Source organism: Suricata suricatta, chromosome 8 (assembly GCF_006229205.1).
Source record: "Suricata suricatta isolate VVHF042 chromosome 8, meerkat_22Aug2017_6uvM2_HiC, whole genome shotgun sequence".
Taxonomy (NCBI): domain Eukaryota; kingdom Metazoa; phylum Chordata; class Mammalia; order Carnivora; family Herpestidae; genus Suricata; species Suricata suricatta.
In genome coordinates, this window is record NC_043707.1 from 48,173,614 (window position 1) to 48,198,318 (window position 24,705).

The 24,705-nt window shown below is 36.9% G+C and overlaps 1 protein-coding gene and 1 long non-coding RNA gene across 5 annotated transcripts in view; one reads left to right on the forward strand and one right to left on the reverse strand.

Annotated features, from left to right (window-relative positions):
- PTPN22 (protein tyrosine phosphatase non-receptor type 22) overlaps nt 1-24,705 on the forward strand; it is a 58,354-nt gene that overhangs the window by 23,566 nt on the left and 10,083 nt on the right. For all 4 annotated transcript variants that reach the window (XM_029946188.1, XM_029946190.1, XM_029946189.1 and 1 more), the window contains 8 exons: nt 12,637-12,710; nt 12,849-13,654; nt 16,047-16,130; nt 16,284-16,330; nt 18,645-18,672; nt 22,288-22,371; nt 22,614-22,729; nt 23,915-23,945. In XM_029946188.1, coding sequence (XP_029802048.1) covers nt 12,637-12,710; nt 12,849-13,654; nt 16,047-16,130; nt 16,284-16,330; nt 18,645-18,672; nt 22,288-22,371; nt 22,614-22,729; nt 23,915-23,945 — 1,270 coding nt within the window. The remainder of the gene's footprint in view (nt 1-12,636; nt 12,711-12,848; nt 13,655-16,046; nt 16,131-16,283; nt 16,331-18,644; nt 18,673-22,287; nt 22,372-22,613; nt 22,730-23,914; nt 23,946-24,705) is intronic.
- Nucleotides 1-24,705, reverse strand: part of LOC115297957 — a 41,464-nt gene that overhangs the window by 4,797 nt on the left and 11,962 nt on the right. The gene's annotated exons all lie outside the window — the stretch shown is intronic.

The following is a 24,705-nucleotide window of genomic DNA, read 5'->3' on the forward strand; positions in this document are numbered from 1 at the left end:
GAAAATATGTATTCAAGTCCTCTGCCCATTTTTTGATCTGATTTTTTTTTGTTTGTTTTTGGTGTTGAGCTGTATAAGTCCTTTATATATTTTGGATATTAACCCCTTATGGAAAAATCATTTACAAATACCTTCTCCCATTCAGTAGGTTGTCTTTTTATTTTGTTGATGATTTCCTTTGCTGTGCAAAATCTTTTTTATTTTTAGTGTAGTCCTAGTAGTTTATATTTACTTTTGTTTCCCTTGCCTGAGGAGACATATCCATAAGTATTTTGCTAAGGCCAATGTCCAAGAGATTACTGTAAAAGATTACCTATGTTTTCTTTTAGGGGCTTTATGGTTTCAAGACTCGCATTTAGGTCTTTATTCCATTTTTACTTTATTTTCTTATATGGCATAAGAGAGTGGCCAGTTTAATTCTTTTGCATGTAGCTGTCCAGTTTTCCCAACACTATTTATTGCAAAGACTGTCATTCCCCATTGTGTATTCTTTTTACCTTTGTCATGGATTAGTTGACTATGGAAGTGTGGGTCTGTTTTGGGGCTCTCTATCTGTTCCATTGTTCTATGTGTTTATTTTTGTGTTAGTACCATACTGTTTTGATGACTATAGCTTTGTAATATATCTTAAAATCTGGGATTGTGATACCTCCAGCTTTGTTCTTCTTTCTTAAGATTGGCTTTGACTATTTGAGGTCTTTTGTAGTTCCATACAAATTTTAGAATTTTTTGTTCTAGTTCTACCAATTGCTATTGGTATTTTGACAGGAGCTGCATTGAATCTGTAGATTGCTTTGGGTTGCATGAACCTAAACTTTAACAGTATTAATTCTTCCAATTCATGAGCATGGTATAGCTTTCCATTTGTTCTTGTCATCTTCAGTTTCTTTAATGTCTTATAGGTACAGGTCTTTCACTCCTTGGTTAAATTTATTCCTAGGTATTTTATTCTTTTTGGTGCAATTATAAATTTGACTGTTGTTTTCTAATTGTTCAAAGAGAGTATTTATTAATTTCTATTTTATTAGGAAATTTTTAGAGAAAAAATGTTGAAGTCTGTCTATTGCATATTTTTGCACTCATGGAGGGATCACATGGATGTTCTCCTTTAACCTATTAATACAGTCATATCATTGGATTTGGTGATATCAAACCATCCCTGTACTCTTAGAATTAATCCTTCTTGAACAAAAAATATTCTTTTAATGTGTTGCTGAAGTATGTGGACTAATATTTTATTTAGTTTCCTGGAAATCCCAATACTCACATTTACCCCAGTATCAGTGTCATGGGTACAGGTGAGTTACCGGAAATGGGCCTTTAGTCAGTAAATGGAAACATAGGAACACAGTTCAAACTCCCACAGAGGGAATTGGTTAAAGTTAACTAGAGGATTTCTGTTTCTGGGAAGCTCAAGTAGACATACTTTTCCTCCCACTAAGTGCAACCAGACCAAACAATTGACATATAAATAGAAAACTATAAGAAGGCTCTGAGAGATAGAAAGAAGACAGACCAGCTAGGGACTTTGGGACCTGAGGAGAGACATGATGATAAGTTCCTTGGGTTTTCTTTTGCCTCATTTTCCCAGACTTGGAACTGAAAGTCAATAACCTGGAAATGCCAATGGTACAGACAAAACAAACAAAACACAAAAGACAAAACAACAGCAACAACAGCAACAACAAAAGCCTGCTCAGTCTAGGCAAAGAATTGGTAAAAGGACAGTCCAGCAAAATAGAAAACTTTTAGATAGTCATCATTCTACTTTAGTCAACACCACAGAAAATAATGGCTCCCAGCCCCACCCATGTCAGCAAAGGCTGAGTGGGGTACTAGATTTCTGCTTTCCTTCCTTCCTTCCTTTCTTCCTCTTTCTTTCTCTATCTCTTTCTTTTTTTCTTTCTTTCCTTCCTTCTTTCTTATTTATTTATTTATTTTGAGTGAGAGAGTGAGCACAGGCAGGTGACAGGCAGAGAGGAGAGACAGAATCCCAAGGAGGCTCCACACTGTCAGTGCAGAGCCCAATGTGGGGCTAGAACTCAGGAACTATGAGATCATGACCCGAGCCAAGATGCTTACTGACTAAGCCACCCAGGTGCCCCATAGAGTCTCACCTTTCTAAGACTGTGGTATAGAGCTGACCTGGTGTCAGAGAAGGTCCGGTACAGAGCTCGGACTCTCTCCCCATTGGCCTCCATGGTTTCCTGCAGTGTCAGTGGGGGTGGGGACTGCCTTGGGAGCCTGAGCGTCCACCAGACAAGGAGCATGGCAATGACATGCCCCCCCCACTGAAGTAGTGTCGGAAGAAGGCTCAAGGAGAGTTGGGACTGCCACCATCATCCATCAGTAATGAGGCCACCCCCAGCACAGTGCCGGTGGAGACCACATGGGGAGCCTCTCCTGGTGAGCCTCTGCTTGGGTGTCAACAGAGGCTCAGTGAGGAAACTGGGGGAGGTAGACTCTGTGTGGCAATAACAAGGCAGTCATGAGGCAGCACCTTTCCTTTCCCCTGTCAGAATGGAGTTAAAAATAGAAGAACCCAGTTAACAGAGGCCTAACTAAGATCCGGAGCCTCATAATGATACAGAAATGTCTAGGTTTCAATTGAAAACCGCTTGTCATACCAAGAATCAGGAAGATCTCAAACCAAAAGAATAAAAGACAACCAACAGTTGGCAGTTCTGAGATGATAGAGATGTTAGAATTTTCTGACAAAGGTTTTAGAGCAGCCGCAATAAAAATGCTTCAACGAGCAATTACAAACACGCTTCAAAAGATTTAAAAAAGGGCAAATCTCAGGGCGCCTCGGTGGCCCAGTCAGTTAAGCATCTGACTTTGGCTCAGGTCATGACCTCACAGTTTATGGGTTTGAGCCTCACATTGGGCTCTGTGCTGACAGCACGAAGCCTGGAGCCTGCTTTGGATTCTGTGTCTCCCTCCCTCTCTGTCCCTCTCCCACTTGCTCGCTCTCTCTCTCTCTCTCTCTCTCTCTCTCTCTGTCTCACAAATAAACATTAAAAAAAACTTTGAAAAAAAACATGGAAAGTCTCAGCAAAGAATTAAAAGTTTCAGCAAAGAAACAGAAGATACAAAGAGGAGCCAAATGGGAATTTTAGAACCGAAAAAGGTAGTAACTAAAACAAAATAGCTTAGTAGATGGGCTCCAAAGCAGAATTCAGGGTACCTACAGAAAAAAAGAACTAATGAACTGGAAGATAGAACAATAGAGATTTACCAGTCTAAACATGGGAAATAAAATAGACAGGAAGAGAGAACAGACAGGGCCTTCGGGAACTAAGGGACTATAACAAAAAAAAAAAAAAAAAAGCTAGCATTTGTGTCAGCAAAGCCCAAGCAGGCGAGGGGAAAGAGTCATGGCTAAAAAGGACTAAAGACTCATCATAATTGGGGCACGTGGGTAGCTCAGTCGGTTGAGTGTCTGACTCTTGATTTTGGCTCAGGTCAGGATCCTAGTGTCATGGAATCAAGTCCCATGCGGGGCTCTGCCTTGAGTATAGAGCCTGCTTGGGATTCTCTCTCTCTTTCCCTCTGTCCCTCTCCCCTGCTCATACTCTCTCTCCCTATCAAAACAACAACAAAAGAGTCATCATAATGAAGCTTCTGAAAACTACAAAGAAAATTTCTATGAAGCAGCCAGAGAAAAATGACCTTCACCGTAGGGGAAAACAATTATAATGATAGCAAATTTGTCATCAGAAACATGGAGGCCAGAAGGAAGTGACATAATATTTCTCCAGTGCTGAAAGAAAATAATTGGCAACTCAGAATCTCACACCCAGTGAAAATACCTTTCAGGAATGAAGATGAAATCAAGACCTTCTCAGATGGAAAAATAAACAAACAAACAACAACTACCAAAAAACTAATTTGTTTGGTATACCTAGCATAAAAAAAATGGCAAAGGAAGTTTTCTAAACAGAAAGGAAATGTCGAAAGAAGGGAGAACATGATATGCAAAAGCATGAGTAGATGTAATAGGTTTTATTTCTCTTCTTGAGCATTTGAAATTGTTGGATGATTGAAGCAAAAATTATACAGTCTTATGTGGTACTAAATGTATTGGAGGAACTATTTAAGCCAATATAAACAGGGAAAGGTTAGGGGATATAAAGGGAGGCAAGCTTTCTGTACTTGAACTAGTGAAACGATAACACCTGTGGTCTATGATCGGTTATATACATATAATGTAATACGTAGAGGTACCACTACAGAAGCTATACAAAGCCATACCTTAAAAAACACTATAGGCAAATCAAAACAAAATTCTAAAAAATGCAGGAAAAAGAAAAATGGAAAACAATGAACCAAAAACAAAAATAAAATGGCAGACTTAAGCCCTAACATATCAATAATTATGTTAAATGTAAATGGCATAAGTATTGGGGGGCACCTGATTGGCTCAGTTGATTAAGCATTTAATTGATTTCAGCTCAGGTCATGATCCCAGGGTCATGGTATCAAGTGTGGTGTTGGACTCCATGCTGAGCATGGACCCTGCTTAGGATTCCCTCCTCCCCCCTCTCTCTCTTCCTCTCCCTAAGCCTCTCTTTCCTGCTTGTGTACTCTCTCTCTCTTAAAAAAACAGAGAGAGAAACAGATTGGCAGAGTGTATTGAAAGCAACCTAACTATATGCTGTCTGTAAGAAACATACTACAAATATATAGGTTGGTTTAAAGATTGGAAAAAGATATATCATGTATTCATATAAACATGAATGAAGGAAAGCAGGAGTAGGCTAGCTATATTAATATCAGATAAAGTAGACTTCAGAAGCAAGAAAATTTTCACAGGCAGGAAGGGACAATATATAATGATAAAAGGATCAATCCACCAAAAAGGCATAGATAGCAGTCCTCAGTGTGTATGGACCAAACAGAGTTACAAAATTTGTGAAGCAAAAATTGACAGAACTGAAAGGAGAAGTAGACAAATCTGGTTATAGTCGAAGACTACAGTACCCCTCTCTTAACAATTGATAGAAAAACTTAATAGAAAATCAGCAAGAACATAGGATAACTCAACAACGTCATCAACCAACAGGGTCAAATCGATATTGATGGAACACTCTAAGCAACAACACAAAAACACACATTTTTTTTTCAAGTGCTGATGGAATATATACCAAGATCAATCATATTCTGAGCCATAAAAGAAGCTCAAACATTTAAGAGAATTGAAATCATACAGTATGTATTCTCTGACCATAGTGGAATCAAACTAGAAGTTAATAACAGAAAGATAACAGGAAAAGATTCAAACACTTGGAAACAAAACTACATTCTTCTAAATTATCCATTGAGTGAAAGAGGAAGTTTCAGGGGAAATTAAAAAAACACACATTGAATAAAAATGAAAATACAACATATTGAAATTTGTGGGACAGTGTCGAGAGGGAAGTCTATGGCACTCTGAATACAAACATTTGAAAACAGGAAAGTCTCAAATCAATCATCTGAGCTCCCACTTTAAGAATCTAAGGAGGCGGGGGGGGGGTAAAATAAACCCAAAGAAAACAGAAGGAAAGAAATAATGAGCAGAAATGGATGAAATTGAAAACAGAAAAATAGTGAAGAAAATAGCTGAAATGATCAATAAAATTGACAAACCTCTGTGACGACTGATTTTTTTTCTTAAAAATGGAGAAGATGAAAATAACCAACATCAAGAGTGAAGTGAGATAGGCCTACGGGCTCTGCAGATATCAGAAGGATAACGAAGGATAATAAACACCTATGAACTTGACAACTTAGACAAAGTGGATTACTTCCTCAAAAAGAAAAGCTAAACTACCAGAGCCACTCAACATGAAATAGCTCATTTGAGTAGCCCCATCACAGTTAGGGAAACTGAAGTCATAATTTTAAAATTCCCAAAAAAGAAATCGCCAGGCCCACATAATTTCACTTGAGTATTCTACCAAATGTTTAGGGAAGAATTGCCACTATTTGGACACAATCTGTACCAGAAAATAGAAGAGAAGGAAACACTTCCCCCATTCATATTTTCTATTGTGGTAAAATATATCATTTTATCACAATGGAACAAATTCCCATTTTAACCATTTTCAAGTATACAGTGCAGTGGCTCTAAGTCCTCTCCCTGTGTGTGCAACCATCCCTAGTCACTTCTAGAAAATTGTCATCATCCTCTGCAGAAACTCTCCGTGCTCCTTCCCCCAACCCCTAGCAACTTCTATTCTACTCCTTGTCTCTATGAACTTGCTTATTGTAGGTACATCATATAAGTGAAATTATGTATTTATTCTTTTATATCTGGCTTATTTCATGTGGCATGTCCTTAAGGTTCATGTATTTATTTTTTAGCATGCATCAGACTTTCATTCCTTTTTACAGATTTACCATATTCAATTGTGTGTTTAGTCCACATTTTGCTTATTCATTCATCTACCAATTGACCTTTGGATGGCTTTCCCCTTTTGGCTACTGTGAATAATGCTGCTATAAAAATTGATGTACCAATACTTGTTGAAGTCCCTAATTTAAATTATTTGCAGTATGGACCCAGAAGAACACAGGAATTGCTGGATTATACAATAATTCTAGGTTTCGTTTTTAAAGATGCTACCATACTATTTTTTTAAACAGTGGCTGCAAAATTTTATATCCCCACTAGCAATGCACAAGAGTTCCAATTTCTCCACATCTTTGCCAATACTTGGTATTTTCTGTTTTGTTTTGTTTAGATACTAGACCTCCTAGTGGGTATGAAGTAGTATCTCATGGTTTAATTTGCATTTCCCTAATAATTAGTGATGTTGAGCATTTGCATATCTTCTTTGGACAAACGTATATCCAAGTCTTTTGCCTACTTTTTTTTCAATTTTTTCAAATTATGGTAAAATATACATAAATTTATCACCTTAACTAATTCTATATGTATAGTTGAATGATACGATGAACATTCATTTTGTTGTGCAGTTATGACCATCATCTTTTTCCCGAACTCTTCTTATCTTGGAAACTGAAACTTTATGCCTATTAACTAGTAGCCCTCCATCCCTCCCTTCCTCCCTTAGCAACCACTATTCTACCGTATCTATGAATTTTACCACGAGGTACCTCCTGTCTCTGAGATCACTGTTCTTTCGTGTTTTGCTTATTACAGTTACCATAATGTCCCCAAGGTTTGTCACTATCATAACATGTATCAGAATTTCCTTCCCTTTTAAGGCTGAATAATATTCCATTGTCTACCACATTTTGTTTTCCATTCATCCATTGGTGAATAGGTGGTTTACTTCCACCTTTTGGCTATTGTAAATAATGCTGCTAAAAGCATGAGTGTATAAATATCATTTTGTGTCCTGTTTTCAATTCTTTGGGGTATATATGCAGAAGTAGAAATGCTGGATCATATAATTTTATGTTTAATTATTTGAGGTACTTCCATGCTATTTTTTATAGCAGTACACCATTTAACATTCCCCCTCAGCAATGCAGAAGGGTTCCAATTTCTCCACATCCTCACCCAAACTAGTTATTTTGTGTTTTTGTTGTTTGTTTATGGGAAACACTCTAATGAGTATAAAGTAATATCTCACTGTGGTTCTGGTTTGAATTTTCATGGTTAGCAATGTTGAGCACTGTTTCAGGTGCTCTCTGGCCATTTGTATATCATCTTTGGAGAAATGTCTATCAAGTCCTTTGCCAATTATTAAATTGGGTTTTTGTTGCTTTTGAGTTTTAGGAGTTCTCTATATATTCTGGATATTAATCCCATGCTAGATATGTGACTTGCAAATATTGTCTCCCATTCTGTGTGTTGTCCTTTTACATTGTTGATTGTGTACTTTGATGCATAAAAGTTTTTAATTTTTTCACAAAGTTCATTTGTCTATTTATTGTTATTTCCATTACCTTTGGTGTCATATCCAGAAATCATTACCAAATCCAATGTCATGAAGCTTTCTGTGTTTTCTTCTAAGAGTTTTATAGTTTTAGTTTTTATGTTCAAGTATTTGATCCATTCTGAGTTAATTTTTATATATTTTATAAGTAGAATCAAATTTGATTCTTTTGGGGGCACTTGGGTGGCTCAGTCAGTTAAGTGTCTTGACTCCGGCTCAGGTCATGATCTCATGATTCAAGCCCCGCATCAGACTCTGTGTTGACAGCTCAGAGCCTGAAGCCTGCTTCAGAGTCTGTGTCTACCTCTCACTGTCCCTCCCCGGCTTGCACTATGTCTCTGAAAAAAAAATTAGGGGCACCTGGGTCACTCAGTCGGTTGAATGTCGACTTCCACTCAGGTCATGATCTAATGGTTCATGGATGTGAGCCCCACATTGGGCTTTGTGTGGATAGTTCAGAGCCTGGAGTTTGCTTCAAATTCTGTGTTTCTATCTCACCCTTCCCCTCTCCTGCTCACACTCTGTCTCAAAAATAAACAAAAATGAAAAAAATTAATAAAAAGTGTTTAAAAACTTCAGTCTTTTGCATGTGGATGTCCAGTTTTACCAGAACCATTTGTTGAAAAGAGAGTCTTTTCTACATTGAATGTTCTTGGCACCCTCATCAAAAGTCAATTTCCCACATATGTGAATTTATTGCTATGCTCTCTGTTTTATTCCATTGATCTTTCTGACTGTTCTGTGCTAGTACCATACTGTTTTACTACAGTACTTTTGTCGTACATTTTTAAAAATAGTTTATTGTCAAATTGGTTTCCATATAACACCCAGTGCTTTTTTAAAAAGTAAGCTCAGTGCTCGATGTGGGGCTTGAACTCATAACCCCAAGATCAAGAGTTACATACTCTACTGACTGAGCCAGCTAGGCACTCCTGTAGTATATTTTGAAATCAGGAGGTATGAGTCTCCCAAGTTTGCTCTTCCTTTTCAAGATTGTTTTGGCTATTCAGGGTCCTTTGAGATGCCATATGAATTTTAGAATGAATTTTTCCATTTCTGCAAAACACCATTGGTAATTTTATAGGACTTTAATTGAATCTGTCAATCCCTTAGGGTACTATTATTATTGTAGCAGTATTATGTCTTCCTATGAACAGAGGATGTCTTTCCATTTGTTTATGTCTTATTTAATTTCTGTCAGCAATGTTTTGTAGTTTTCAGTACACAAGTCTTTCATCTCTTTGATTAAATTTATTCCTAAGTATTTTATGATGCTAATATAATTAGAATTGTAATTTTCTAGAACTGTAAAATTCGTAATTTTCTTTTCAGATTGTTTATTGCTAGTGTATAGAAATGCAACTGGTTTTTGTGTGATGATTTTGTATTCTGCAACCTTGCTGAATTTGTTTATTCTAGCATTTCTGTATGCATGTGTGAATCTTTCAACATATCATAACAAAATAATGTTATTTCCTCCTTTCCAATTTTCACAACTTTTGTTTTTTTCTTGCCTAATTGCTCTGGCTAGAATTTTAAGTACTAAGTTGAATAGAAGCGGTAAAAATTGGCATCCTTGTCTTATTCCTGATCTTAGGAAAAAAGACTTTTAGTTTTCCGCCATTGAATGTGATGTTAGCTGTGGGTTTTTCATCCATGGTATTTATCATGTTGAGGACATTCTCTTATATTCCTAGGTTGTTGAGTGTTTTTATTATGAATTTTGTCAAATGCTTTCCTTCTGCATCAATGACATGTCATATGAGAGGGTTTTCCCCTTTATTTTACTAATTCAGTGGATTATATCAGTTGATTTTCCTATGTCAAACAATCCTTGCATTCTGGGAATAAATCCCACTTGGTCATGGCATATAACCCTTTTAATATGATGCTGAATTCAGTTTGCTAGTATTTGGTTGAGGACTTTGCATCAATATTCATAAATGATATTGATCTGTAGTTTTCTTTTTCTTGTAGTATCTTTGTCTGGCTTTGATATCAGTGTAATGCAGGCCTCATAGAATGACTTAGCAAGTGTTCTCACCTATTCAGTTTTTTGGAAGAGTTTGTGAAAGATTGACATTAATTCTTCATTAAATATTTTGTGGAATTCACTAATGAAACCATCTGGTCCTGGACTTTTCTTTGTCAGAAGGTCTTTTGATGACTGATTCAGTCTACTTACCAGTTGTAGGTCTATTTAAATTTTCTATTTCTTCTGGAGTCAGTTTTGGTTGATCATGTGTTTCTAGGAATTTGTCCATTTCATCTAGGTTATACAATTTCTCAGTGTATAAGTGTTCATACTATTGTCTTATAATATTTTTATTTCTATAAAATTGGCAGTAATATATCTACTTATATTTCTGTAATTGGGGATTTTAGTAATTCAAGTCTTCTCCCTTTTTTTCCTTAGTCTAACTGAGGTTTGTCACTCTTATTGATCTTTTCAAAGGATCAACTTTTGGTTTTGTTGATTTTCTCCATTGTTTACTTAGTCTCTATTTCACTGATCTCCACTCTAATCTTTAATATTTCTTTTCTTCTGCTATTTTTGGGTTTAGTTTGCCTTTTTTCTAGTGGATTAGGTATAAAGTTATTGATTTGAGATTCTTCTTCTTCTATTCTTCTTCTTCTTCTTCTTCTTCTTCTTCTTCTTCTTCTTCTTCTTCTTCTTCTTCTTCCTCTTCTTCTCCCTCTTCTTGAAAGAGAGAGGGAAGAGCAGAAAAAGAGAATCTTAAATAGGCTCCACAGCTGGCACAGAGCCCAGTGTGGGGCTCGATTTCACAACTGTGAAATAATACATGACCTGAATAGAAATCAAGAGTTAGATGCTTAACTGACTGAGCCACTTAGGTACCCCAAGATCTTTATTTTTTTTAAAGAATGGGTGTCTATAGCTATAAATTCCCCCTGAATATCACTTTCATTGTATCTCATACATTTTGTTATGCTGTATTTTCATTCATTTTTAAGTATTTTCTAATTTTTTTGTGATTCCTTCTTTGATCTGTTTGTTGTTTAATTTATAGACATTTGTGAATTTTCCAGTTTTCCTTTGCTATTAATTTCTAGTTTCAACCCATTGTAATTGGAAAAGATACTTTGTATGATGTCAGTCTTTTAAAATGTACTAAGACTTGTTTTGTGGCCTATCATATGGTCTATCCTGGACAATGTTCCCTATAAATTTGGGAAGAATATGTATGTTGTTAGGTGGAGTGTTATATATGTGCTATTAGATCTAATTGGTTTATGGTGTTGTTCATGTCTGCCCTCTATTTCCGTATTGATCCTCTGTCTGATGTATCCATTATTGAAAGTGGGGTATTACTGTCTTTCATCAGATTACTAGGCTTGCTGTAACAAGTATTACAAACTAAGGAGGGCTGAAAACAAATTTATTTTCTCTTAGTTCTGGAGGCAGGAAATCCAAAAGTTAAGGTGTCAGCAAAGCCAAGCTTTCTCTCATAACTCTAGAGAGTCTTCCTTGTTTCTTTTTAGTTTCTTTGGCATGCATTGGCTTGCAGATACATTGCTCCTGTCTCTGTCTCCATTATCACATGGCATTCTCCCTGTACGTCTTTGAGTCTCTGTTCTATCTTTTTATAAGCACACAAATCATTGTGATAGGGCTCACCCTAATCCACTATAACCTCATCTTGACTAATAATACCTGCAAAGAGTCTATTTCCAAATAAGGTCACATTCACAGATATCAGGGGTTGGACTTCAACATCTCTTTTTGAGAGTCATAGTTAAACCCATAACAGGTGGAATCTGACAATTGCTAATGACATTTAAAAATATATTTAAACACCTCTAAAATCAGTATGTATCTTACAAATGGATGGTATCTAAGATTCTGTGTAACATATTTCATAATGTGATAATGGCTATGAAGAAAAAAAGAGAGGCTGACAAGTGTGTGGGAGTATGCTTTTGGGCTGAGTGGTCAGAGAAGATTTTCTTCTGCAAGTGGCATTTAAGTAGAGAATAATTACTTAGAAAGAGCCAGCCATGCACAATTTGGAGCCAAGAGTTTTTCAGAGGGAATAGTAAGTGTAAAGGCCTTGAATTGGAAACAAGTTTGGTATGCTTAAAGAATGGCAAGAAAACTAGTATAACTGGAGCATAGTAAGGAAGAAAGAGGTAGAAATAAATCTGAGGACCTAATGAGCACTTATTAACATTGAGAGTTGAGATGATTAATTTGTGAAGCTAGGGTCTTCTTGAGAGTGAAGTTAACCCAAAGACATTTTAAAACTCCCATATTTGATGCTGTAGGCAAACCCTTTCTAGTTTCCATAACACTATTTCTTTGTTTGATTCCTTTGACCTCAGTATGTGAACAAGTTCCTGCTGGGTTCTGTATTTTGGAAACTCAATATTTTGGTAATCTCTTTAGTGAATTATTTAAGTTCTTTATGTTTTCTGAAGATAACTTCACAACTTTGTGAATTTAAAATACCTCATTGCTGAGGTGCCTGGGTGGCTTGGTCTGTGGAGTGTCCAACCTTGACTCAGGTCATGATCTTGCAGTTCATGAGTTTGAGCCCTGATGGGTTTGTGAGTTTGAGCCCCACAGAGCCCTCTTTGGATCTTCTGTCCCCCTCTCTGTCTGCCCCTCCCTTGCTTGCACGCTTACTCTCACAAAAATAAATAAAACATTAAAAAATAAAATAAAATATCTCATTGCCATTTCTTCACTAACAACCAATGTCTTCTTTTTTTTTTTTTGAAGATTCAAGAAGAGTATTCAGTTCTTGAGCAAAATCCCCCCCTAGAAGCAGAGTCTTATTGTAATTTACCAAAAAGGTGAGTACAATTGTACACACCTCAGTATGATCTAATTGGGTTGGGGAGTGCAAATCTCAAGCTTATAATTCATTGTGATGCTGGGAAGCAGCCTCTTTGGGGTTCCGCGGAACCATCATTGCTTTCTTTTTGTTTCAGTGGCATAAAAGAAGCAAAAATGTTGAACCCACAGAACAAACAAAGGATAAGGCTGAAAAGTGCAGACGCTTCTTCCTTTGACCTCAGGACTCCTGAAATAAGTGAAAAGGAAGGGTTAGTTTTACACCCCGCTGAACAGAGCAGTTCTTTTGACATTTTGGAGCTAAATTGCGGTTGTAACAAAAAAGCTGATGGGACCATGAAATGGGAGCCAAAGGCATTTCCGGTAGTTGGGGAGCCTCTTCAGAAACATCAGAGTTTAGACTGGAGCTCCATTTTGTTTAATTCTAAACCTGCAAGTGTAGCAGGGGGATGTTTTAATTTAAAGGGGCCGATAATGCGGACCAAATCAACTTCCTTTGAACTGATGCAACAAAGAGACACCAAGGAGCTGGACACCAAGGAGAATGTTTTGTGTTTGGAATCCCAACCGCATGACCCTTGTCTTGAGCAGGCTCAGAAAACGATGCGAGTTTCTTCCGCAGAACTGAATTATTCACTGGCATCTGACTCTCAGCACCAACCGTGCAAGGCCTCTAATGCAAAGCAGCAGGCCTCCAGTGCTCTTAGGGTACATTCTTACACGTCTTTAGAAGATCCTTTTTGTTCGTCCTTGTCCCCAAGTAGGACTGGTTCTAAGGTGTCTCTTGATTTACCTGAGAGGCCAGATGGAACTGCTTTGCCTCGTTCTCCATTGCTGGCATCCTCTGCAACCCTCTTCTCTTACGACAATTCACATGATTCTTTAGCACTGAGCTCTCCCACTGATTATCCTCCACCGCTGGACCACGAGACAGGAGTAGTCGGTAAGGTATTTTTTAAACTGTGCATAACATTTTCGATTTCATGTGGTTTCTATAGATTTGGTTTCTTCTTATCCTTGCACCGCACCCGCCATCTTTCTCTGCTTCTTTCTCCTTCTTCCTTCTCCTCCTCAAAGAAATAAATGCCAAAAGTGTTTTAATGATGTGATAAGTTAAAAAACAGCAGTGGCAAACATGCAATAGTTGATGAACCAGGCAGCAGTGGAGGCAGTCAGATCTGGTGCAGGATCTATGCCAGCGAGAAAGCTTCTCAAGAAGGTAATCCTCATTCTTGAACTGTGTATCAGGGGTCCACAATTTACCTTCACTATGTACTATGTAAAAACAACTTCCAAAGGAGCAGCAGAAAGGATTTGGTCAACAGCACCACTTGGTCACTGGGGATTTTGGTTAAACTGTTTCTTTTCTTTTTTTTTTTAATTAGTTTACTTAGTTATTTTGAGAGAGCACGAGTGGGGTGGGGCAGAGAGAGAGAGGAAGACAGAGAGAATCCCAAGCGGATTTGGCACCAACAGCGTGGATTCTGTTGTGGGGCTCAAACTTACTGACTGTGACATCAAGAGCTGAGCCGAAACCAAGAATTAGACACCCAGGCGCCCCAAACATTTTCATTAAAAAATTTTTTTAAATGTTTATTTATTTTTGAGAGAGACAGAGTGTGAGCAGGAAAGGGACAGAGTGCGAGAGGGAGACACAGAATCAGAAGCAGGCTCCAGGCTCCAGGCTCCGAGCTGTCAGTACAAAGCCCAACATGGGCCTCGCACAGATCATGACCTTAGCAGAGGTCGGACACCCAACAGACTGAGTCACCCAGGCACCCCAGCTTTTTCATATTTTAAAGAATATTTTTTAACAGTAATCTTTACACCCAATATGGGACTTGAATCTACAATCTGGAGATCAAAAGTCACATGTTTCATTGACTGAGCCAGCCACGTGCCCCCACTCGGGATATTTATTGCATAATCATGTGGCTACACTGAGTTAAACAGATTGCTAAGAACAGAAGTCTCTTCTGTGGGAGGTGGAAGAGGAGGACCTGATTTCTTCCTGTTCTTGTGTAATAACTTAGTAGATGAGATGTATTTAGTATTCTGTGTAGAACTTCAATCTTATATACACCTTTACCTTCAGATTTTCTCACTTTTTAATTCTAGATTTTTGCAAATTCATACTGTTTTTGTTTTATCGAGTGGTTTGAAAGTAGAAGTAAATATCCTGTTAGAGACAATTATGATAGCTTGATATGAAAGGTGAAGAAAAGAGCAAGTGTAACTGCAGATATATAATCAGAAATTTATAAATGACATTTTACATGAATAGGAAGTAGAGAGTTTTTTTCCTATAACATTATTTATTATACAATGTAATAGATGTGTGGATATGTAGTTTTCTTACAAAAATGTTTTATCTGGATTTAGTTTCTTCTCTGATTATTTAATTTTTTTATTTAAAAAATTTTTTAAATTCTTTAAAAATTTATTTTTGAGAGAGAGAGAGACACACACAGCGTGAGCAGGGGAGGGTCAGAGAAAAAGGGAGACACAGAGTCTGAAGCAGGCTCCAGGCTCTGACTGTCAGCACAGAGCCCTAAGCGGGCCTCAAACCCACCAACTGTGAGCTCATGACCTGAGCTGAAGTCGGAGGCTTAACCGACTGAGCGACCCAGGCGCTCCTCTGATTATTTTATACACTTTGATCTTATTTTATAATTTAAAGGATTTTTTTTTTTTGATACCCACAATATCTTAAACTTCTCTGTGCATCATCATTAAAAACAATTCCTAGCTTTAGGGATTGTAGCAGCATTGACATGTGTGCCACCTGGTGGCAGTTTCTTATAATAGCATTTGAATTTTTCTATAAAAATTCTGAATTTTTCTAAAATAGAAAACGCTGCTATTGTTTTGCAAAAAGGAAAAACATCCATATTCTTTATTGTAGAATACAGAAGGGATATTAAAATCTTTATAATTCTACCTACTCTGTAACTGAATCCTTGGCACGCTTCAAAGTACTATATTGTCCTTTATTGTATATTCTATGTAAAACAAAAGGGTTGTATAGAAAACAATTCAAAACTTTCTGAATTAATATAAAATTTTGTATTTTCTTAACTGGTACTCAGTGACTCAATCAAAATATTTTTGGGCTATTAAAAGAAATAATAAATCTTGAAGCAGCAACAAAACCTCCTGAGTTTGCAACTTAAATAAAATGGGAGAATTTATCTTGCTTTTTCTTTGAGTAAACACATACCAGCTCAACTATTGTAGTGATGCTTGATGGAATTTACATCAAGATTAGAATATAAGAATTTCCTTTGGATTTTTCTAATTAAAAATTATGATTATATTTCTGACATTTTGGATAGCAACTTCTCCAAGGTTAGACGATGAAATTCCCCCTCCACTTCCGGAACGGACCCCTGAATCTTTCATTGTGGTGGATGAAACTGGTGAGTATGGTTTAGTAAGTGTAAAATAAAGTGTAGATTAACTAGATTACTTCTCATGTCCTGTCAATGTTCAGTGGGCTATTGCTAAGTAACATTTGCTTTCTAAAAGAGTTCAACACTCCTAACAATTGGACCATATTTACTTTCTTTCAGGAGAATTCCCATTGACTGTTCCCAAATCCTTATCTTCAGCTGTGAAGGTAATAATTGGAACATCATTAGAATGGAGAGGAACATCTGAGTCTAAGAAATTTGATGACTCTGTGAGACTTAGACCAACTAAGATCGATAACTTTCTTTTTCTACTCATTTGGATTCAACAGACCATAGTCCTACTCCTTGTATTTTTGACACCTATCCACTCAGTAAGCATGAAGCGAGTACTACGTATAAAACAATGTGCTAGAGGATGTGGGAATAAAAAGATGTATAGGACACAATTATTGGGGCGCCTGGGTGGCTCAGTCAGTTAAGTATCCAACTCTTGATTTCGGCTCAGTCATGATTTCACAGGTCAGTTTGAGCCTCATGTTGAGATCCATATTGATAGCATGGAGCCTACTTGGGATTCTCTCTCCCTCTCTCTGCCCACCCCCACAAATAAATAAATTAGCATTAAAAAAGCCACAATTATTGCCCTTAAGAAACTTACAGGTTGGAAGTGACTAAGGAAGACTTAGTGAAGAAGGAAATATTTGAGCTGGTTCCTGAAGGACAATTAACGCCAAAATAAATATTTCATAAGTAGGTAGCTTGTTCATAGTAGTCATTTGGTAGGCTGTATTATGTTCACTGGGATAGCAAATTGTGGAGAATAAATTTTTGAATGACGTGTCCATATTGTTTAAGATAAACTTATTTTTAAAATTTCTTTTATGTCTTTATTTTATTTTGAGAGAGAGAGAGACAGAGAGTGAGCGGGCGAAGGGCAGAGTGAGAGGAAGACACAGAATCTGAAGCAGGCTCCAGGCTCTGAGCTGTCAGCACAGCACCCGACATGGGGCTCGAATGCATGGACTGTGAGATCATGACCTGAGCCGAAGTCAGATGCTTAACCAACTGAGCCACCCAGGCGCCCCTAATGGTCTTTATCTTAACAATGCCTAGAGCCCAAACAATCACTTCTTTTCCGATGTCATAAAGTAGTTTCAATGTCAACAATTTACTTCCAGTTAAATTTCCTGGGAAATGTTCTGAATAGGAGGGAAATTTTTAAAAAGATCAATTTAGGACTAATTGCTGTGATGTATAAAAATCACTATAAGGTTTGGGAGAGGATATTTGCAAATGATATAGTCAATCAGGGGTTAATATCCAAAATACATGAAGAACGTATACAATTTAACACCAAAACCCCTCAAATAATCTAATTAAAAAATGGGCAGAAGACATGAATAGACATTTTTCCAAAGAAACATACAGATGGCCAACAGACACATGAAAAGGTGCTCAACATCACTAATTGGCAGGAAAATGCAAATCAAAATCACAATGATTCACAAAATCACAAAATATCACCTCATGCCAGTCAGAATGGCTAAAATAAAAAACACAAGAAACAAGTGATGGCGAGGATGTAGGAAAAAAAGGAAAGCTTGTGCACTGCTGGTCGAAATGCAAACTGGTGCAGCCACTGTAGAGGACAATAAGGAGGTTCCTCAAAAAGTTAAAAATAGAATTCATATGATCTAGTAATTCCACTACTGGGTATTTACCCAAAAAATATGAAACATGAATTCAAAAAGATATATGCATCAATATGTTTACTATAGCATTATTTACAGTAGCCAAGATATAGAAACAACCCATGTGTCCACCCGTAAATGAATGGATAAAGAAGATACACATACACGCACATGTGCACACACGCATGCACACACACACAGAGGAATATTATTCAGCTATAAAAAAAGAATGAGATCTTGCCATTTGTGACAAAAAAGAGGGTTTTATGCTCAGTGAAATAAGGCAGAGAAAGACAAATACCCCATACGACTTCACTTATATGTGGACTTTAAGAAACAAAACAAAGAAAAAAGAGACAAACAGAAAAGCAGACTCACAACTATAGAGAACAAACTGGTCATTGCCAGAGGGGAGGTGAGTGGGGGGATGGGTGAAATCAGTGACGCGGATTAAGCGTGCACTTATCTTGATGAGCACTGAGTAACGTATGAATGGTTGAATCATTATATCATACACCTGAGACTAATATAACTGTGTTAATTATACCTGAGGCTTAAAAAATAATAATTAAAAAAATTCATAAGCTTGTCTTGAAAAAAAGAAAAAGAACAAAGATATTTACCAAAAGAAAATAGAACACTGTAAGAATTAAAGATACCTTTTCATAATTCAGTGACTGCATTTATAAATTAGGTAAAATAGGATCAACATTTCCTGTCTCTGAAGGCATAGGAAATATGATTTTTAAAATGACTTTTATTGCCTTGATTTTATAAATTTGTGTACATATTTCTCTTTCACTTTTCCTTTCTTTCTTTTTTTTTTTAGAGTGTAAAACTGCAGAGTCCCGAATCAGGTAAAAAATTTCCCTTTGGCTTTAGACGACATTTAGCCCTAAGAATTTATACTACAAATGACTCATTAAGCTTAGAGTGAATCACCTCAGGAGATGACGTAGTTCCCACAGTAGCTACCACTGTTTATTGATGTATTCTGATTTTCCCAGGCCGGGACTTTTGTTTTGTCAAGGGCAAGGTAAACACAGGGTTTTAGAATTCTGTTTCTTCATATATATTCCTCAGGGGGGAAAAAAAAACCTCTTTCAGATAGAATTTCTTAAAGCTTTGAAGCATTTCTGTTTTATGGGTTTTACCATTGTTAGCACTGTGATCTTTAACTTACTGTTCCTTTTCCAGTACTTTCTTGAGCTTCGTTTGCTTTACACATCAAATAACATCCATAGCTGACATTTATTGCGTACTGACGGGTACTTTACATGCTTTATAACAGGGGGTAGTTGCCCTTAACATATTTATTCATATAAACATATTATTTGAATATACATAGGTTGTTTAACATAGAGATTAATGAGCATGGGCTTTGGAGTCAGAGAGGCTTTAATTAAAATTTAGCTTACCAGTAGTTATCAAAATGCATAACCTTGGCTAAATTATTTACTTCTCTATTGATTTTTCTCATTTATAAACTGAGGATAAAAGGACTCATTTCTTAGAGGATTTTTGTAAGGGTTTAGTGAGATAATGCATAAAAACGGTGGTTGTCAGATCGTAAGCTCTCCTTAAATGTTACCTATCATCATTTTTATTAGATAAATACTAAATGAGCAATCCCTAAGTAAGTTCGGTATGCTTTATACAGGGTTAGAATAGGCAGGATATAGAAGAAAGGGTACTGTTTAATGTTTATGTGTGCAAATTGGGTAGACAAAAATCAATACCTGGGACCATTAACTTGTAATCTGTGTGGCACTGATTAGAATCACCAGGAGTCTGGAAAGGGGGTGATATCACTGGAGAGGCTGGGAAAGGCTTCACTGAGGAGAAGGAAGAAATTTAACAATACGGTTAGAGGCAAAAGCAGGGGTTCAGGGTCACATTCCAGGAGTAAGGAGCGGGGAACATGGACTTCAAAGGTAGCAATAAGCACGACGAGTATAGAGAAATGGTAAGTAGGTTAAATTTATTGCAATAGAGGATCTATTTGGGAAATATGGAAAATAAATTTGGATAGATAAAATGTAGAAAGATTCTAAAGGATTTATTTATATATTTATTTAATTCTGCAGGATTTTAAAGTTAGGCAGATGAAATATCCAAGTCAAGGAAATCTATACAAAGAGAAAGCAGATTCATGGTTGCAAATCTAATCCAGGAAGAATGGGGAGTAACTGCTATGTGGGTACAGAGTTTCTTCCTAGGGCGATGGAAGTGTTTTGGAAATAGGTAGTGGCAATGGTTGCACAGCCCTGTAAATGCACTGTCATTAATGGCAAATTTTGTTATGTGTATTCTATCATACACACAGAGAGCTAGGCAGAGGATTTCAGTTTAGGGACACCTGGGTGGCTCAGTCAGTTAAGCATCCGGCTTCGACTCAGGTCATGATACCATAGTTTGTGGGTTCCAGCCCTGCATCGGGCTCTGTGCTGACAGCTCAGAGCCCAGAACCTGCTTTGGATTCTGTGTCCTCTTCTCTCTCTGCCTCTCTCCCGCTCACACTCTGTCTCTCTCTCAAAAATAAAATAAACATTAAAAAAAATTTTTTAAAGAATTTCAGTTTAATGCGACAAGTAATAAGCATTGTATATTCTTTATCAGGGGAGAGAGAAGATGAAAATTGTAGTTTAGGAAGATATTTGATAGGATATCATTAATCGAAAGTTAGTTTTAGTTCCCAGTATATTTCCTAACGGCAAGCTGGAAGATGATAAGCAACTTCAGGTAGTTATCAAATATTTATTAAGTGCCTACTATATACCAGTTATTGTACTTGGAGCTGGAAAGAAGTGTTGTACTTTACTTTTGCATATTTATTATCCAGCGTCTAAGAAATAAACAAGAGAACTTGCTTTAGAGACAAATCCTAAGGCCTAAAGAACCCAAAGACTAAAGACAGATGAAAACTCTACCATTGAACCACATTTTCATTTTCAAAAGACATTACTATAATTATACTCAGCACTGTATAAAGAGAATATTATATACCATTTCTATCTTTAAGACTTACATTGTGGGAAAATAGCTCTATTATTTAAAATTCTTTATATCATGAAAAATCTCAAACACATTTTAAACCCACTATAATAGCATTATCACATCAATGAAATGAACAATAATTCCTTAATATTGTCTAATATCCAGATTTGATTCAGTTTTCTCAAATTGTCTCAAGAATGTCTTTTTAGGGGTACCTGGGTGGCTCAGTCGGTTAAGCACCCAACTTCAGCTCAGGTCATGATCTCATGGTTCATAGGTTCCAGCCCCACATTGGGCTCTGTGCTGACAGCTCAGGGCCTGGAGCCTGCTTCGGATTCTGTGTCTCCTTCTCTCTCTGCCCCTTCCCTACTCATGTTTCTCTCTGTCTCAATAATAAAATAAACACAACAAAATTAAAAAGAAAAGACTGTCTTTTTACAGTTAGTTTATTTGAATATGGATTCAAAGACTACATACTGCATTTGGTTTATAGATTTGTTAAGTCTTTTAAAATCTGTAATAGTTTTCCTTCCTTTTTATAGTTTCTCATGCCGTTTATTTGTAGAAGAGCATGGGTCATTTGTCAATGACTGTGAATATTCAGATGTTTTTGTTTGTATTCTTATTTATTTTTAATTTTTTTAACTTAAAATTTTTTTAATGTTTTATTTATTTTTGAGAGAGAGAGAGAGAGAGAGACATGGCATGAGCAGGGGAGGGTCAGAGAGAGAGGGAGACACAGTATTGAAGACAGACTCCAGGCTCTGAGTTAGGTATCAGCACAGAGCCCGATGCAGGGCTCAAACCCACATCTGTGAGATCATGACCTAAGCTGAAGCCGGATGCTAAACCGACTGAGCCACCCAGGTGCCCCATCTCATGGTTTTATTTGGCATGTTACTCTATCCCCAGGATTCTATGTAAAATGGTAGTTAGAACTAGACACCTGATTAATTTTAAGTTCAATTTCTTTGGAAGAATACTTTTCTCCTTTTTTCCCCTTAAAAAAAAGTTTATTATTTTTGAGAGAGCACAGGGAGAGAGGTGAGGAAGGTGGCCAAGGAGGGAGGGGAGGAGGAGAGGGAAGGGCAGAGAAAGAGGGGGACAGAGGATCTGAAGTGGGCTCTGCGCTGACAGCGGAGAACCTGATGCAGGGCTTGAACTCATGAACCATGAGATCATGACCTAAGCCCAAGTTGGATGCTTAACCAACTGAGTCACCCAGGCGCCCCTGGAAAAATACTTCTCTAAGTGAGCTAAAAGTTTTTCATGAATCATGGGCTCATTCGCTAAAAAGCAAGAAGAACAAAATTCTTGAGGCTCCAGTTATTGTTCAGTCATTTTTTATTTGCTTGTTGTGGGTCAGTATTGAAAAGTTGGAAGAGTTATACAACATGAAAAAGAGACCTTGACTTACAACTCTGGATTGATGGATTTGTTTTGTTTTCTTTCGTTGTGTTCTCTTCTTATCACAGATCCGCCTCAGGATCGTTCCTCTCCCCCTCCGCCTCCACTCCCAGAAAGAACCCTAGAGTCCTTCCTTCTTGCCGATGAAGACTGTAAGTAGAAGTACATGCCTCTCCAAAAAGCAATAAAAATGAGACTTCTAACAGATTAACAATAAAGTAGGACCTAAATTAAAAAGGTATAAAGAATGATTAAAGATAAAAATAATACATTAAAAAAAGCCAAAATGTATTGTAAAAAGAATGCATAAAAAAGCCAAGCTAAGAATTACTGAATATATAACTATTTATATCCCAAGGGCTTAAAAAGCTATGCAACAAAACATTTTTTTAAGGTACGCAGCCTCTGTCTGTACGGACTTATTCTACCAGTTGTCTTAACACCACGGACAATTCAACATCTTCAAAGCAGACATTGAAGACTCCTGGAAAAAGTTTCACAAGGACTAAGGTAAAGGAGTTTTAAGAAACATTCCAGAGGCTTTCCATTTCTGAAGGTGTTCATGCCTCCGCCCTCCCCGCTGCCAGAATCAAGATGGAAATTAGATTACTTATAAGAGCAGCTGATTTGGAACAACAAGACTGATAATCATTACGGGAACTGATTAAATAATTCATAAATCATAGTATATGCATATAATGAAATACTACCTAGCTAGAAAAAGAATGAGGATTCTCTCAGTGTACTTATATATAATTTATTAACTTTTCTTTAAAAGGTAGAAAATATGATCTATATTTGTGTTATATGTTCATAAGGGACTCTGGAAGGATACATAAGAAACTAACAGTAATGTTTAACTATGGGGGGAGAGTTAGAAACGCAGTAGATGGAGAACATAGATGGGAGCATTTTTTACTGCAATATTTTGAATTCTAAATAAATGACTTATTTTTTTAAATTTGAACAAAACTTTTCCAAGACATAATTTATTAAACTTGTACTATATAGAAGAATATGGTTTCATTATGTATTAGGAAAATGGAAATATCATAAAGTATCTACCTGCCCTTGAAAAGACTACAGGGAATCTACCGGAATAGAATGCCTATCTGAGAAACAACGTGAAAATATAAGAACAAAATACCATGGAACAAATTAAAATATACATGCTGAGGAACTGTGAATAAAAGAAGAAATCTGGGTAGATTCCTGGGAGAGATAAGTTAGAGCTTCACCATAAGGCCGAGTGGGTCTGCTGAGTGGAGGGAGAAGGGAGTGGTATGGGAACAGGATGGGTGGACTTCAGAAGTTTTGTTCGGGAAATGTGTAGCCACGCTTCTCAGCTAGAATGGGAACGGCTGTGCCCACAGCCACCTTCAGAAGCCATTGCGGATCCTGAAATGGTCCTAACAAAGAAGAAGTAGGAACGCCATCTTTTCCCTCAGATATCTTGAGAACACTGTTTTGAAATACATAGGGTGATTCTTACAGGAAAATGGCAAAGATAAAATCAAGCAGAGACTTTGCACTGAGTTAAACATAAGAAGGTGGAAAAATAATTTTGTGCGTTTTGATGGCTATTTTTAAGGAAGTTAATCCTTTTGACTGCAGGCTATAGTTCTACTTGATTAAAGTATTTTGGATTTCACAGGAAAACCAAAAAAAACTAACATTTCCTTTTCTTTTTTGTAGAGTTTGAAAATTTTGAGAAACATGAAAAAGAGTAAGTTTCTTTATGCTTGTTTTTTAGAATACATATACCATGTCAACAATTGTGTAGTTTTCTCTTATATAACCACTCTGAAAAAATTAACAATATTCCTATACGGGGCCGTGCTGGGGACTGTGTAGCAGAACATCATTTCTAGGGCTTGTCCTGTGCTGGGCTCCACAGTGCTAATGTTGGGGGGGGGGGGGGAGTAAGGAGAGGGGAAGTTTCTGTTTAACAGACAGGAATAATAGTAGGAAGTTTGGCACTTTTTACCCATCCTAAGATGCTGCCATGCAAGTGTGTTATTTAAAATTCCTAGCAGTCTAACCTCAGATGTATTTTCTTTGAAAATAGTCACAGCAAAGCATATTGTGAAACAAATGTGTTGATTTAACGAAACAAGCAGAGTATTGACACATTTCCATTTTTACCAAGTATTATTAGCAACTAAAGGCTGTTGCTTATTTTGCTACATTGTAATGAAAACAAAACTGAAAGACTCCTGAAATCGTGGGAATTATCTTAGAAATCTTTATTTACAACTAAAAGTATGTAAAACGTTGTGATATACTTTTTATCAATTTGATCCACCTAGTTAGTCATCAAGCACCCAACGGCTATTTGGTATTACACTGGTGATGTAGGGAGGGACAAAAAACACTGAGAAAACATGATTTATGGTATTGCCTATATAAGAAGGTTTACACCTGAATCTGACCCATTTCTTCTGAGTTTTTACTCTACCTCCCTCTCAGTAGACTTGTGCCCGCCT